Source organism: Haemaphysalis longicornis, unplaced genomic scaffold, assembly GCF_048455015.1.
Source record: "Haemaphysalis longicornis isolate Haplotype H1 unplaced genomic scaffold, Haemaphysalis longicornis Haplotype H1 scaffold_10, whole genome shotgun sequence".
NCBI classification, from domain to species: Eukaryota; Metazoa; Arthropoda; class Arachnida; order Ixodida; family Ixodidae; genus Haemaphysalis; species Haemaphysalis longicornis.
Window position 1 is genome coordinate 137,510,018 of NW_027526204.1, and position 16,366 is coordinate 137,526,383.

Consider the following 16,366-nt stretch of genomic DNA (forward strand, 5'->3'; position numbering starts at 1 on the left):
CCCATGTGCAACTTCTTTTTCGCGATCAGATTGATTAGAAGAGTGGCGACAAGCTGTTGCTATCACGGTCTGCACCGGTTCGAACCGCAATGATGTTAAAAAACGGACAACGGCGAAGATGTCGCCGGCCTAATCGCCTGGCCAAATAAAGTTGTTCTGTCTGTCTGCCTGTCGGGTGGCAGTGACTCATCAGAGTCTGACGATTCAGACGACATGTCGACTGCGCGGGCGAGTGCGGACCATGTACAATCGTAGCAGACGATGCGGCAAAAGTCCCTGACGTCACGGTTTCCGAGACGTCACATTCTGCGTCTTGCATTTGAATGGACGTTTGGCGCGCGACGACCGAATTTGAAACTGATTGGAATAAATGCGTTATAATTAATTCTATGCTGGCGGCTGACCGTTTTTAATTCGACTTTTGTAATTGCTGGACCACTAGGTATCCCTTGCAGCATAAAAACCGAAAGCGAGAAATTTAGTGTCAGTATTCCTTTAAAGCAGTGGTTCTCAAATGGGGTTTCGTGGACCCCAGGGGGTCCGCGAGAGCATTTCAGGGGTCCGCGAAGCTTCCCTCAAAACTTTTCCCCCGCCATTTTTTTCTCGATTTTGCCAGCATTTCCTTGCAACACAAAAAGCTGACTCTGCCGCATTACTTGTACGTTTAGCTTCTCCGCGTAGCACATATTTTAACATCTGATTTGTGCACAACACGCCAGCTATGAGAAGACAAAAAAAAACAGACCCACAAAAGGCAGCGTATGGGTGTCTATAAGGCTTATAGATTCCAGTACAACTTGTTTAACATTATGGACCCGATCAACATACGCTCCATCGTGGGGTCCCCCATCCCTACCGCAAGCCCGAAAGGGGTCCCCGGGGGAGTCATGGCTGAGAACCACTGCTTTAAAAGGCTACTGAAGTGCTTTCAAAATAGGGTAAAAATCTATTTGTTTACAATTAATACATTGGTCAGTTTATGCCTGTAAGCATTTTTCGGCATTTATAGCTTGGGGACTGTGGTATGTGTCAATAAAATTGACCCTACACTTAAGTTGGCCCACTGCTTACTCACGCACTGCCAGACGAGCGAAAAACCGATGACCAGCGACATGCGTTGCCGCTTCGTTGTTTCCCAGTTTTAAGGGTGAAATTCCAAATTAGCGTGTGTGTAATCTGACCTTTATTAACCTTTATTGTCTTGAGTTGCCTCCACGTGAATTTTTAGCCATAATGCTGCTGTGTTTTTAGTGATTCCCTAAAACGACTCCTAGATGCTAGAGATTTCCTACCTGAGCGGTTTCACGAGTAGTCGGTGCCGACCTTGTTGTCGGGTGCTCTATTTTTCATGCACGAAGCAACGGGCTCAATTAAACACGAAGGTGCCCAAAGTTCCTGATCCGTTATTATAAGGGGACAAGAAGATTTAGGCTACCGCAGTGCCCTGGGTTTCCCAAACGTCTTGCTCGTTTTCCCGATCAACACTGTGGGCTATGACGACAGCTTAGCTAAGTATGTAGATTTCGTGGGTTGTTAACAAGAAATCAAGCAAGCTGGAAAGCATGAAGCGTTTTCTGCACGTGGAAGTGCTCCGCACACATACCAGCCGTGCATGCCCATACGGCCGGCACTTCCAAATATCACTTCATCTACTGCCAGCCAATTGTGAAAGGAAGCCAGAGCTATGACCACGCCTCCGGGCAGGGGTCCTTTGTTTTGATGAAAAAAGATGGTTTGGGTGTATAAAATCAATGTGTTTCTCGAATTCAGCATCAATAAAACTATAAGCTTGGTAATGCCCCCAAGTAATTTTTTTTCTGAAAAGCTCTTCAGCAGCCCTTTAAGTGGAGTGAAATGCTCATTCACCTCGTTACTAACATAGAGCCATTCCCTCTGTGGTGAAGAATAGGTAATGACAGTGGCAGCGATGCATCGTGATGTACGAATTGACATGTAAAGTATTTTTTGTCGAATTTTATGATAAAAATGGAGGTTTTGTTCTCGGGGGAGAATTCAGTGTGGTCCGAATGCAAAGCGCAGAGAGAGAGCTGAATTTATTTAATGTGCATGAGAACTCGCTGCACCAGCGGGAATCAGTTCATCATCTAAATTTATCGACAGCTTCTGAGCCGGGTAAAAAAAAAAGATAAAGGAACCTTGACGGGCATGTAGCAATCGAACGGGCTTTTTCTCGCAGCCCAAGTTCATGGCCCTGGAGTTGCGTGATGGCCACGTGGTGTACAAGTTTGACCTGGGAAGCGGCCTGACGCAAGTGAAGTCGAACGCGGCCTACAACAACGGCAAATGGCACCAGCTGCGGGCCGCCCAGTTCCGCGGAGATGCCGACCTCACGGTGAGCTCCTGTTTCACAAGGGGACCCTTCTTCATGCGCATCCTAGTCTGGGCCTGCTCTTTTGTAGCGTGTTAGAACCTGAGCATCCACCGGTTGAGTTCATAGTTTTGAACTGGAAAACTTTTTTTTTTACCCTTTACAGAGTCATAAAAGCTGTGATAAGCAAAACAGCCTTGTAGGAGCTTACAGTGCCAACTGTAAGCCAAGTCTGCACTGCACAGATTTTTAGCGGGGGCTGCAGATGACAGGGACTCTGTGTTAGCATCCAAAGCGAAAGGGATGACTCGGGGCAGTATGAGCTTGTGGTAACAGCAGCCACTGCTGCCACCTGGCCAGCCAATGCAGAAGTGTGCCCAATGCATAAATTGTGATTCTGTGGCATAATATAGGAGCAGTTTCCTTGAAACTGCTCAGTATTAGTTCTCTGCGTGTTGTCTCGGGCAGTGCAGTGTCGTAGTTCCAGCATGTTTTCTCGGCTTCTTATTTTGGCATGTTCCGAAAACACAGCTACTGTGCTTATGTCCTGGTCTTATCGTTTGATGTCGTTATTGTGTCCCATCTTTTCCACAATAGGTTGGTGGCAATGATTCGCAAACGACAAGTTACCGAGGAACTGAGGCGGGCATTGGCTCCGTTGACGAAATCTTTGTTGGGGGCCACCGAACTTTCCATGGCCACCAGTGAGTTATATTTATGCATTTCAATTGCAACGCAACTGCAAAATGGTTATTCAAAGTTATTAGTGGTAAAAGTTGTGGAATTGCGCATGAATGCCCCTTTTACCTTCTACTCAATTTGTAGCCTGCAAAAGGGCCCATGATGCATCAGACTTTACAAGGGATGTCAACATATGATGGCAAAATGCCTTTTTTGTGCACATAATGTGTTGTGTATGCCAGTTGTTTGACTTCTTGCAGATTTGCAGCTATGCATGAAGTTGGGTTTGCTGTTAAGCACGCATGCCCTTATGGCTATCTTGGGTAGCACACAATTTCCTGTGTCAGGTTGTTGCCACAACTTTTACTTTGCTTAGAAAGGCCAACCTAAGAATAAGGTTCCATGCGAAAAACCAAAAAGGATATGTTGCTCTGCAGGGAAGCCAACTTCCTGCGTAGCTGTAGCTGTTGGTGAGTAAAAATAGCAGGCATTTGCTCCTGCTTTTCTAATAAATATGACTGCCCATTATTAAAACCATTGGCAAATGCAACTAGGTAGGCAAGAAAAGTTGTCGTATAAGAGGGCATGTGCTCGGCAAGGGGAGTTTCAGATTAGAGATCACAAGCAGCATGGAAAAGTTCCGCTCTGTATATAAGACTGTTGTGTTCTCAGGGAGGTGACCCGTGCGAGCTTCGAAGGGTGCATCCAGGAGCTGGAGCTGGACACCCGGCGTGTGGACCTGCACAAGACCAAGGAGGCCTTGGGGGTGACCACCGGCTGCCCCGAGGATGTGAGCACAGCTTGCGAGCACCCTCTCTTTTCAAGTGAACCTTTCGTGGTCTCTCTGGTGGCGTAACCAGAATGCACTGCAGGAAAGCCAACTTTACACAATGGTGATGATGATGGTGCTGGTGATAGAACAGGAACAAATCTTCCTGTGGTTGGATTCGAACCTGGGTTTGCCCGGGGGAGGCTGATGTTATGGGCCTTGCCCCGTGAAAGGCGTTCCTAGTCCGGGATTCCTTGGCTTCGACTGGCTGTCCTTGCTCGGGCCACCAGGTTGAGCTGGGTATCCGGGTGTGGGCTGGCCAGGGAAGCACTCCGCTGCTCGAAGGAAGGGGGCGGGGGGGGGGGAGGGGCATATCTGGGGTGCGTTGGCATGCCCATGCCACTTGGTAAAGCAAGCCCTGTTAGGGACAGTATGCGCAGAGCCGATGTCTATCCAATTGTACCACCATCGCATTCGGGTCGCTCAGCATTTGTTCCGAGCCTTTAGCACATTCTCTCTTCAAACAAAGTTCCAATCCTCTCTCTCTAACAACGGCAATGGTATAACGACGACTATGAGTGGTGGAAGGGGGCTCTCTCATGAGGCATTCATTCGCTCTTGCCTGGGCTTGGACTTGGACTCGCAGGCAGTTCGTGCTTTGATCGTTGATGCTGTGACTTTGAATTTCCGACTCTGACTCCGACTTTAACAGCTTTGACTTTGGCACTTTGTGATTCGATTTTTGCACACAAGAAAGTTTCGCATTTAAATTATCGTTGTCATTATAGATGGAAGGGATTTAACTTTTTCTCTCTGTGTTGTACCTATCAGTCCTGTTATGGCCCTAATTATTCTACCCCCCCATCCCTTTCATCCTTCCCACTTTTAATTTAGCTTTCCCATTGTACATTGGAAGTTTTCCTTCTTTAGGATACGTGGTGGAAGGGAGGGGAGGCTCCTAGGCAGGTGTGCCTGGCCAACAGCTGTGCTTTAAATTCCGGAATACCAGACCAACAACTAGCCAGGAATCAGAAGGGGGGAATGCAAGCTGCCTTTATGGCAGCAAGTAAGGAAGATGAACCAGCTTTTCTTATTTCATTTAGGAGTAGCTGATGCACTGAGCAAGTCTGTAGCACGTTTACCCGGGGAATTAGCCGAAAAAGTCAGGTAATGTGCTATGCCACTCGACTAATTTCTCTATGCCAACTATAATGCCAACTATAATTTCTCACAAAACAAGAGACAAAAGCTCGTGCGTTTAAAGTCCAAAAAAACAGTCGGCTACTGTAAGTACGTAATGCCTTAAGTTTCAATGCCATTAATTCGCTGCTACATGCAAACATCTAATGCCATTTGCTCTAGTGTCATTTTTGGCTTAAGGAGTTCCGCACAACTCATTCGCCCTCACAAACGCCTTAAATCTGCCCACTCTCGAACGCGATGAGCACCAAATGAAACCAACATAACTCTAAGCACCAGGGTATTCACGAAATGTAGCTCAGCATTGAAATAAGACGATTTTTTGTGCACTGTTGGTGGCGAAGTTCTGAAGAAGACGAAGTTCACTAAAACAGCGGCAAAACACAAAACACCTAAATTACTCGTCGTTTTGAAGTTTTCCGCTTTGGCTACCACTGGCAGGTGACGGCAGCTGCTGCAGCTACTTTTAGAAACGGCTCACACCATTTTTTTAAGAAAACACTATTTCTCACAGCATTTTCTTTCACAAAAAACATTTTTAAACCTTGGAAGCCATTTTTCTAAAATATGAGTGCATTTCTCTTTTTTGTCATTATCACCATCATGCCTCACACATTTATTGCCTTTGCGTTTTCACATGTAGCACTGTCCGCCCAAATAATGTCATTCAGTATCTTAAGGCCTTAAACACTTAATGTTATTTTTCGTGGGAAAATAGCTTACGGCGTTTAGTCTACTTTCTTTTTGACCGAGCTCAGAGACCAAGTGAGCAACGAGCAGGGCAGAGATCTGACAACCACCGTATTCCGACCCCGTAGGTGGCCCGGGTGGTGTCCTTCACTGCGGAGTCCCCAGGCTATGTGGCCATGCCGTTCACGGACCTGGCAGAGGACGCACAGCTGACCTTCAAGTTCCGGACCAAGCGGCCCAATGGCCTCATCCTGTACGCCGCCAACGAGGACCACTCGACCTTCCTGGCCGTCGGACTGCGTGGCGGCAGGCTCTTCCTGCAGGCACGGCCGGGCGGCAGGGTGGAGACGGAGGGCACCTACGACGACGGCCGCTGGCACTACGTCATCGCCAGCAGCTACTCCACGCGCCTCCGGCTGGACATTGACGATACCGTCGTGGTGAGGGCGTTGTTCTCCTCCTCCTCTTCTCTGTCGCCGGGGACGTTGCTGAGAGGAAGAAGAGTTGGCTGTTCTTCGAGGCTGCATGCTATACCGAAGACTTTTTTTTTGCCTGAACTGGTCCAGACCAGTGCAGAGTGCTACTGGAGCTGTGTTCTAATAAAACAGATGAACATATGCCGCACTGCTTGCACCAGTGCAGCAAGTGCAACAAGTAAAAAAAAAACGAATGTAAAATAAAATAGTGCAAGTAGAAAAAACAGCAACAGGGAACGGCGCAAGGGATACAAACTCCATTGGGATGTATCCTGCAGTTTATCAGACGATGGGGTTGCATACCAACCCTCTTGGTGTTCACCTGAAGCCCTAACCATTGACAATCACAGGGGGAAAAAAAAAAAAAAGAAAATTCGGCTGTGTCTTGAAGAAAGGCTGTCACACTAGCGATCCAAAAAAGCCAAGTTTGTTCTTTTTTTTTTTTACATACTGCTTTTACTGTTGACTACATTTGAGAATGCATGTGTTTACGTCTTCAGGGTGGTAAGTAAGGCCATGTTTGTTGTAGTTTACAGCTTGGAAATGCAATACTAGCGAGACGCAAGGCAAGGGGCAACGAATCGTAGGCAACAAGCCCCTGCTGAATCCAATAATGTTTTTCATATAAGCTTTTTTATTAAACTCATACACAGGGAATAGGTAAAGGGAGGGGGGGGGGGAGGGGGGGAGGGGGGCATAGGATTGCCAAAGCCAATTTTTCTTTTGTAGGAACTGTTCACGCTCCCTTTGAAACACCTCGCACCCTGTTCTGTTCCCTCAATGGCCCCCAGGTGCAAGAGAATGTGGCGGAGCGTGTGTACATCCTGACCACCAGCCCGGTCTACTTCGGAGGCCTTCCACCCGGAGAGAGGGCCAACCCAGAGCTCCAGCTCGATGGCCGCACCTTCTTTGTGGGCTGCATAGGGGACGCCACTGTCCGAGGCACCCTCCAGAATTTTGCTGCCACTGCCAACAGGCTCAACGCTGGCCTCACCAGCTGTCCCCTGGCGGCCGAGGACAGTGGCGAGGATGGGGCCTCCACCGAGGACCCGACGAGCTTCTTTGACGGTACACTGGCTTCTACAATGGGCTTATTCTGCTCTGCCAACCTGCCCAACTTGAAACTTTCCTGAGGTTCCCCACATTCACGTTCAAGGTTGATGCAAGCCCAGTTATTTGCCCCGGGCTCATCTTTTTATGCCCACTGATTACATGCGTGAAGTTACTTTTCCTCTGCCGTATAAATCTGCTTCCTGCGTGGCCTTTGCTGGGGTGAGGGTTCTGGAACACATCTTTGTAGCAACATACCTGACTAAACAGCTCAGAGACATAATACAAACCACAGTGCTGCATGCAATATTCTTGGGTTCAGGGACGGGGCTGTAAGAATTGAAGGAGTGGCAATTTGGTGGCCCAGGTGGCTTCATTTTGCCCCAGAGTACATCTTTCTGTGTGGCAGTTACGGTGTGAATGGAGAGTTTCATGCAGCAATGGAGGCGGGTATTTCATGTTTGCACCTGTTGCAGGAGTACATTGGTTACACGTTATGACCTCCTCAGTCTGTTCACCCTGGGACGTTTAAAAGGGAGGCTGGAGGAGTAGGCTGGAGTGACCCGTGCATCATTTCACGGACACTGGCTGTCACATGTGATGCCCTGCCCCCCGTTCAATTAACCAGGCTCCGGCAAAAGCCCCGGGAGCGGCCCGCTGCCCGGCTGCGTTCTGCCGCTGGAGCCCGCGCGGGACGTGGACGTGAGCCCCGAGTCGGGCCTGCGGTTCGGCAACAGCCCCGAGAGCCGCCTGGAGTTCCGCGTCTCCCAGGACCTGGCCCAGAGCCTGATGGAGCACTCGACCGTCTCCCTGGAGTTCCGCACCCGCCACGAGGACGGCATCCTCTTCTACATCACCAACGCCAACAAGGTCGACTTCATCGCCATCTTCATGAAGCAGGGCCGGGTGAGTGCCACCTCCCCCCTCCTCCCTCTCAGCCGCCGCAGTCGACTGCAGGGGCTCATTGCTGAGCTCGCAGGTGAACGTGATGTTCAACTGCGGCACGGGGCCGGGCCTGCTGACAACCAGCGAGGTGTACAACCTGGGCGAGTGGCACTCGCTCGAGTTCAGCCGGCGGGGCCAGATGGGCGTGCTGTACGTGGACAACACGACGGCTGCCCAGGGCAGCTCCCAGGGTTCCACCAGCTCCATCAACGCCAAGAGCCCCATCTACCTGGGCGGCCTGCCCCGCAACGTCTCGGCCCTCGTCAAGAACAACCTCCGGGTGAGCAGGGGACCCCCAGTGCATTCTTCGTTACAGGGCCCGCCATGCACACAAAACGCAGGTTTGGTTCGTTCAAAAGATTGCCTCGTTAAAATCATACTGACACCACTTTTGATGCAAACTTCACTCAAATAAGCTATATAACTAGGAAAAAGGGAATGGCCGTGCGACTTACAAGCTCGTGTCGCGGAACAGAACCTATGATGTCATATGTACCCAGCTGTGCGTTTGGCTGAGGCTGGCGAAACCAAGCGCAAATTAGGCACGGCTTATAAGCTTGTCGAGCGAGCTATTTGTGCTAATAATGCATATTCATCTGACAGCAGTAAGAATGGTGGGGTAAACAGTGGAAGTTACAAAAATACGCGTAAACGTAGAAGTACCGATGTGCACTGCTGTTGGTACTGGGCGCATTATGCTTGTTTTGCTGCACAGCAGTCCGCCGCTTTGGAGTTGTTTTACACGACACTGACCGATTGGCATAAGCGACGTTGTCTTGCGGGACCCTGTTTGTCAAGCATACCCCATGTTTCACGAAACGATTTCTTTCTACCATAACAAAAACAGGACAGGTGCAGATACAGTCATAAAACAAACAACCAGCGGACAACAGTTCACGGCTGAATATGGTAGTGCCATCTGGGAGGAGTGACGGTAAGCAAGGCTGCAAGGCCTGTATAATGACGCACTGGAAGTTTGTTTGAATGGTCGTTCGTTTGAATAGTTCGTTTGAATTGTGCGTAGTCACACAATTTTTCAGTACCTGCTTCCCTATGTAAAAACAAACAAAAAGAAAACTGTGAGGATTGACCATCGCAGAGGTTCCTATGTAAGGAGTTTTCTTGCACCTCAAACACCTTACTGCTTTCTACCCTTCTGGCCACAGGAAATATTTCCGGATACTGCTCCGTTTCTACATAGAAGTCTGTGTGCCGTTGCTTCAAGGCTTTGACATCAAGCTTCATGTAATCTGATTGGAGAGCAGGGTGATAGAACAGAGGGGAGGGAGAGGCAAGTGTATGTCCGATTTCTAACAGGTGTGGGCATTCATATTCGTGGTCCCCACGCATGGTCATCGGCACCCAACATACGTATGCACGTACAACCACATAAGCATGCATAACCAAGCAGAAAGGGTAAGATGCACAGAAGTGTTGGCGTGGGAAACATTGCAATCCCCACACATACAGGAACCAGGCCATTCAATAAAGAAAATATGTTTTAAGACTAAGTGGCATGGCCACAAAACACAGTGTATTATGGGTGTTGCTCAATTTTTTTTACTTGATTTTTATGATTAGAAATAGAGTTTCAGTTGGGCCCAGTATGCAAAACTAGGAGTTGCACTTGGATTTGTTGCCAGCTCTCTGTTCCTCACATTTCATGGATGCAGTTTTGATAGTTGTCATGGCAAGGTAATGGCTGCCCCTAGTGAAAATGTTCAACTGGGAATCCAACTGGTCCCAACTGGTCCCAGTTAAACTGGGTTATGGAACAATTCCCAGTTGGAACCAGTTGCAACTGGTCCCAACTGGGACCAGCTGGGAATCTCAGTTGGGACCAGTTACAGCTGGTCCCAGTTGCAATAAATTCCAGTTGGGACCAGTTGAAACTGGTCCCAGTTGGGACCAGCTGCAAGTGGAATAGCTGGGAATGGCCGCAACTGGTCCCAACTGGGACCAGTTGCGGCCATTCTCACCTACTCCACTTGCAGCTGATCTCTGGCACTCCCCGTTCCACAATCATCTGCAGCGGGACGTTTCTCCCAACTGCACTTGACTGCGCAAGCAGGTAGCACCAACAAATAGCACAAGGCAGCAGAGCTTCTTTGGTGTCATTTATTAAAACTGCATCAATATAGTTCCTCCTCATTGCTTGCTTGGCTCACAACGATTTTTTCACTCTGCTTCGATGGTGTCCCCGTATCAGCAGGCGAGGGTGAGGTGGAAGAATGGCTTGCACTTGTTCTCAGCATCCGCCCCCTAGGCTCCGGTCTCTGAAAATGTGTAATATGGCAATTTAGATATGCAGCACGACAACCAGATTTTATGGGTCAGCGTACGTCCGACGTATCGTTAGATTCTAGGATCGGCGTACGTCCGACATATCGTTAGATTCTAGGATCGGCGTACGTTCGACGTACCTTTAGACACAGCGTCAAAAAAACATACCTAGGACGTGTGGTTTGTGAAAATAAAATCAAAATAAAGTAAAATTTAAGTCAACTTCCTTCATGAGCGGTCGCCGGTGCAATTAAGAACGAAAGCGCGTAGAAAACACGTTTGTTGAGCACAGTATATTTGTAGAACTAAAGTTCAAGCACCACTTAAATGACCAGTTCATGATAGTCACGCACACAAAAAAAGAAAAAACAGAGACACGTACAGGTCCGCGCAGAAGTAAACGGAGCACGGGAGCGGTGGCCGAACTGCATCGCTGCGCCGTGTATGGGCGCCGACGGGAACCATGGAGCGCCGGTCAAAGAGTGTGTTCGCACTTGCCCCCGCCGCCCTATCTGATATGTTTATTCGCCGCTCTGCTGGCGTGTCATGCTCGGCGAGGCGGTCTTCAAAAGGCAGCGCTGGGCTATACAGGGGCGCTGGTTGCACTGCCGCTCGCGAGCATCAGCGGTGACTGAATCCGCTGCTCACGAGCTGGACGAAGCTGCGCGCGCCCGGGAACGTTCGTTGTTGCGCGCTGTAAAGGGCGGCAATAAAATTGTAGGCCACTGCGGTTTGGCACAGCATGTCATTGCGATGTAACTTATTGTAAGCCGGCAAAAAAATTGCCCTGTACAATATAGAGAGCACATTCCCAGTCATTTTCGTTGTTCGGAAAAAAATCTCGCCTCCGACATTGTTTTTTAAATTTTGAGTTTGTCCCAAGTTATTGCTGCCGCTGAGTCCAGGTATGTTCTGAAGAAAGGGGGAAAAGATGTCCATGTGGTGGAAATTCTGTGATAGAGAACGCCGTAAAGCATAGGTACAATCACTGCCTGCTATTACAGCGGGCCTCATAGGGCGCATATTTTGTTGTCGCATTAATCCTTTCGCTCCTGTTGACGAGGATAGCCGTCATCAGATTTTGTACCAAAATTAACCGATGACGAGTATGGTCATCATCGGTCATGACGACTATACAGTCAAACCTCGATATATCGAACACGGGTAAATCGAATTATTGCCTATATCGAACATTTTCTACAGTTAAACCTCGTTATAACGAGACGGGCTATAACGAAATAATGGATATAACGAGCAAATCGTAATTCCCCTTGAAAGTCCCCATAGAAGCCAATGTATTTAAAACCTCGTTTTAACGAGGTAAAATTTGCCCGTTACGGGATACAACGGACAAATTTCGTCGAGAAATCAAATTTTGAGCTAATTTTACAACAGTGCGCAACGCGGATTTGAGACAGTGCGCGACGCGGCAACTGTATTAGCAGTTCAAAACTCCCGCCACGCGCGCGAAGCTGGATGGCGCGCCGTGCGGACGCTGCGCCCGCGAAGCCATTCCCACCCTCCTCTCGCTGCTCACGGCTTGCAGACAATGGGGCCCTTCGATCTACAGTCTCGGACTCACCGCGGGCTCCCCGAGAAACAGTCCGACGTTCGATTTTCCCATGTATCCCTATGGCTTCGGGGAATCCTCGGACTACCCGCGGACTATCTGCGGTGAGTACGAGAAGAGCCCCAATGCACACGGCGCGCGCGGTTGCGTCGCCTTCCTGTCCCCCCTCCTCCCCTGTTCGTATCGCCGACATCGCTGCGTAGTTGAGGGTGCGTGGGTTTTGGCAGTCTTTATCGTCGTACTGCCCGCGTGATTACAACAACGCGAGTGCAACAGGCGGGAAGCGAAAGCGAAAGACTATCACGCTTGAACAGAAGACGGCTATGATAAAAGCCGTCGCATCGGGCGCGAAGGAAGGTAAGGTGCACTCCGTGGTAAGGTGGCAAGAGACTGACGTGTGGACGAGTACGCTGTCCACCATCGGGAGCAACCGAGAGTCCATCGTCAGCGCTGTTGCACGTGGCGTGAAAGGAAGCACTAAGGACGGCGTCGGAGGCACTAGATGCGGTGGACGTGCTGCGCCGCTACTTCGGCCCGCACGAGGGCGGCGAAGATGGCGTGAACATAGCGGCCGCAGCTGAGCGAGCCATCGCTCGCATCAGGAGGGTACATCAACGTCCAATTACGGACTTCTTCGTAGCCAAGTCTGTTTGAAATACGAGTTTTGAACTGCAATAAAGTAGGTTCGTGACTTTTCCTTTTTACCTCGGGAATGTGTTTATTTTACTGACTACCGCCGTGCGGCGAGATGCTATTTCGCCCGCTTTTTGTTTTAGGATGGTTTTAGGTAACTACAATGCATAATATTTGCAGTAAATGTCGGCTATGGCTATAACGAAATATTGGCTATAACGAGCAAATCGCGGCACCCCTTCAATTTCGTTATAACGAGGTTTAACTGTATATCCCGCGGGAAATCACATGCATTTTTAATTTTTTATTTCGAACTGGGACGGACATGAAATGAATATATCGAACTCCGCCACCCCAGACTGCCAGGCTGCTCGCGCTCTGTTGACAGGCGGCGGGCTATCCCGCAGTACCATCGAGGATAGCGGTGGCGCGATGGGCATTCCCGACTGCTTCGCATCGGTAGCACCGAAGCTGAATTAGACGGTGCAAAAGAAGAATGCGAACTTGAAGAAACCTGGACCAGCTGGAGCGCTTTGTTGGGGCTGAGCCACGAAGCATGTGCATTGATGACTTAGTTGGCGGTGACGACAGCACCGGTACGACGGCAGAGTTGACGGGTGTGGAGATCCTAGCAGAGGTTACTACTGAGCGCACAAACGAAGGCGCTGCCGAGGTTGTACCCGCAAGCGCTGATAGTGCACCGCTCCCGACTTCGACCGAGGCTTCAGCGGTTGTGGCCCTACCGCACCGCTACTGCAGCGCTATAAAAGGCACCGGCATGTTGCTTGTGGAACGTTTGGACTACGTTGAGGAAGTCGTGTATAACACGCCAGCTACCCTGCTGCGGTACTTTAAGCCAAAAGAATAAATACTTTGAAGCACCAAGGTAGTATTTACTGCACAATTCGTTCATTTATTGATTTGTACCAGTTTATGACGCGTTTTCTTCGTGATTATATATATCGAATTCTGGTTATATCGAACTATTTCGCGGGCACCACGCTGTTCGATATATCGAGGTTTCGCTGTACTCGTCTTCGGTCATTTAGGGCCCTGGCGGTGCTTTTTTTGCAAGACATTGGGGTCATGCGGTAAAGCCATCTTTCAATTCAATGCGGAGTTTAATTTAAATCTGACAACACTGTCTGAACTGATATATGGTGCTCGTTAAAAATAACAACTTCGGTTTTAATGCGAAAACAAAATATGCGCCCTATGAGGCCCGCTATAATAGCAGGCAGTGATTGTTTTCCTCTTTCTTCAGAACAGACCTGGACTGAGCGGCAGCAATAACTTGGGACGAACTCAAAATTTAAAAAACAGTGTCGGATGAGAGATTTTTTTTTCCGAACAACGAAAATGCCTGTGAATGTGCTCTCTATTTTGTCCAGGGCAATTTTGTTGCCGGCTTACTATTAATTACATCGCAATGACACGCTGTGCCAAACCGCAGCGGCCTACAATTTTATGCCACCCTTTACAGCGCGCAACAACAAACGTTTCCGGGCGCGCGCAGCTTCGTCCAGCTCGTGAGCAGCGGATTCAGTCGCCGCTGATGCTTGCGAGCGGCAATGCAACCAGCGCCCCTCTATAGCCCAGCGCTGCCTTTTGAAGACAGTCTCGCCGAGCATGACACGCCAGCAGAGCGGCGATTAAACATATCAGATAGGGCGGCGGGGGCAGTGCGAACACACTCTTTGACCGGCGCTTCATGGTTCCCGTCGGCGCCCATACGCGGCGCAGCGATGCAGTTCGGCCACCGCTCCCGTGCTCCGTTTACTTCTGCGCGGACCTGTACCTGCAATGTCAAGAGTCCAGCCGAGGCAAAATCCTTTGTCCCTCAGTCTTATTCAACTTGCGATAGCTGCACCTTGCTGGGGAAAAATCCTTGAGACCTCAAGCACAACTTGCTTGTTATAGAGCTTATGCATATAATCTATAGTGCTCCCACGAAATATTTAAACGTAGGCTATCAGAGAACAGTAGCGTTACCATGATTACTGCGATCACGTTTTACCTGTACGGCGCCATTTGCCTTTGTACGAAACTACAGAAACCGCACGACTAAAATTTTGAATAAATATGTCATTTAACATTTAATTAGCCCAACAAAATGTCAAAAATTACAGAATGCAATATTTTTTAGGTTTGTTTAAAATATAAATTGTACACCAGTTTGTTACTTGGATACACGATGATTGAACGCCTCTAAAACGGCTAACTTAACATCGTAGTGGCGTATCAAAATGGACGCTACTGTGGCTCATAAACATGACGGAAAGAAAAGCTTTTCCTCCATGCTCATAAACGGAGTTCATAAAAATCACACGTTGAAGGCAGTCTTAATGACGGGGTTTTTCTGCCACGGCAATTGTGGCCGCGACATCTGCACTTTTGTCTGCTACCTGCTTCCAGCTGGCGTTCCTCGCGATTATGCTTGTATTTGCTTGTATGCCCGGTAAAAGCGCTCTTGTCTAATTTGTTTTCCCGCACATCAAGAAAAAAAATTTTCTGGCGCGTCGCAAGCGTCGTGAAATCTCCCCCCTATCCGAAACTCTAATTCCCTGCAGCGCGCATCTCGGCTACCGTGCTCGCGAGACCGTCCTTCGCCGTCGCGACCGTCCCTCTCGCGGCCCTACGACGGCCGTCTCGATCGCCAGCGCGCCCCTACATCATACGCGTCGACTGGGTATTGCGGAGTTGTGCTGGAAGAAAAGTATAAATGGATGAGGACACAGGAGGAGAAGTTAAGAGGGATGATAATTTACAAAGCCGAGGGAGGAGAAAACAATATGCAACGGCAGGAAACGGTGAGAGTTTGGGCCACCCGCCGGTGCGCGAGAACGGCAATTTTACGACGTCTGATTTTGTTAAATAAGGGTACCTCGGGTTAAAAGCTGCTTTGTAAAAGCTTGCGCAAATTCAGAGGAAACAATGATCTGTAACATTATACATTGATTCTACATTCGATAAGCATGCCTACCACATGAGACCAGCTTAAGCCCAACTGGGACAAGTTGGCCCCTTTCAGATTCCCAGTTGGGACCATGCCTCCCAACTGGGACCAGTTGTCCCATTTCAACTGCCCAACTAGGACCAGTCGCCTCCCAACTGGGACCAGTTGCCCCTTTTCACCTACCCTACTGGGACCAGTCGCCTACCAACTGGGACCAATTGCATCCCAACTGGGACCAGTTAGTTCCCCACTGGGACCAGTTAATTCCCAACTGGGACCAGTTAATTCCCCACTGGGACCAGTTGATCCCAGTTAAGACCAGCTGAAAGATTTTCACTAGGGGCATGATCTTAGATAGTTGAGCCAGTCCCTTTGGCAATGTTAGATGTTTAGGTACTAGCTGCACAATGCTACTATATTTGAGTTGGAAGGAAGACAAAACAAAGAAGCACCCAATTTGGTTCTTATTAAACAACTGAAGTATTGGTCCATCCATGCCCCATCCATGTCCATTTTCCAGAGTTCTAACCGTTTTTGCTGGGTGAATCGGGGTTTTAGAAAGATATGTGACTGTATGAGCCCCATTGGCATTAGACAGGCGTGCACGCCATCACACGTTTGTTCCATTTCTGTCATGAGCAAGTCTGAAATGCAGTTATTTGTTACATTCTTTTGAGTTAGTGTACAGAATTCTACCACATGCATGAATTTCACTTTGATTTACACGGACGTCTTCTTTGGTTCATTACTGTGCTAGGAAAAACAATTGTTGTGGCACAGCAGG

General features: G+C 49.0%; 1 protein-coding gene and 1 long non-coding RNA gene across 2 annotated transcripts in view; one reads left to right on the top strand and one right to left on the bottom strand.

Annotated features, from left to right (window-relative positions):
• Lana (laminin subunit alpha) overlaps positions 1-16,366 on the top strand; it is a 91,317-nt gene that overhangs the window by 69,921 nt on the left and 5,030 nt on the right. Inside the window, exons 57-63 of the mRNA XM_077690927.1 lie at positions 2,198-2,353; positions 2,927-3,033; positions 3,683-3,800; positions 5,798-6,109; positions 6,937-7,213; positions 7,824-8,101; positions 8,175-8,420. Coding sequence (XP_077547053.1) covers positions 2,198-2,353; positions 2,927-3,033; positions 3,683-3,800; positions 5,798-6,109; positions 6,937-7,213; positions 7,824-8,101; positions 8,175-8,420 — 1,494 coding nt within the window. The remainder of the gene's footprint in view (positions 1-2,197; positions 2,354-2,926; positions 3,034-3,682; positions 3,801-5,797; positions 6,110-6,936; positions 7,214-7,823; positions 8,102-8,174; positions 8,421-16,366) is intronic.
• Positions 10,245-15,928, bottom strand: LOC144159438 (uncharacterized). Its single transcript, XR_013320294.1, has 2 exons — positions 14,425-15,928; positions 10,245-10,416 (listed from the first exon to the last, which is right to left on the bottom strand). It is a non-coding gene; the product is annotated as an uncharacterized LOC144159438 (long non-coding RNA).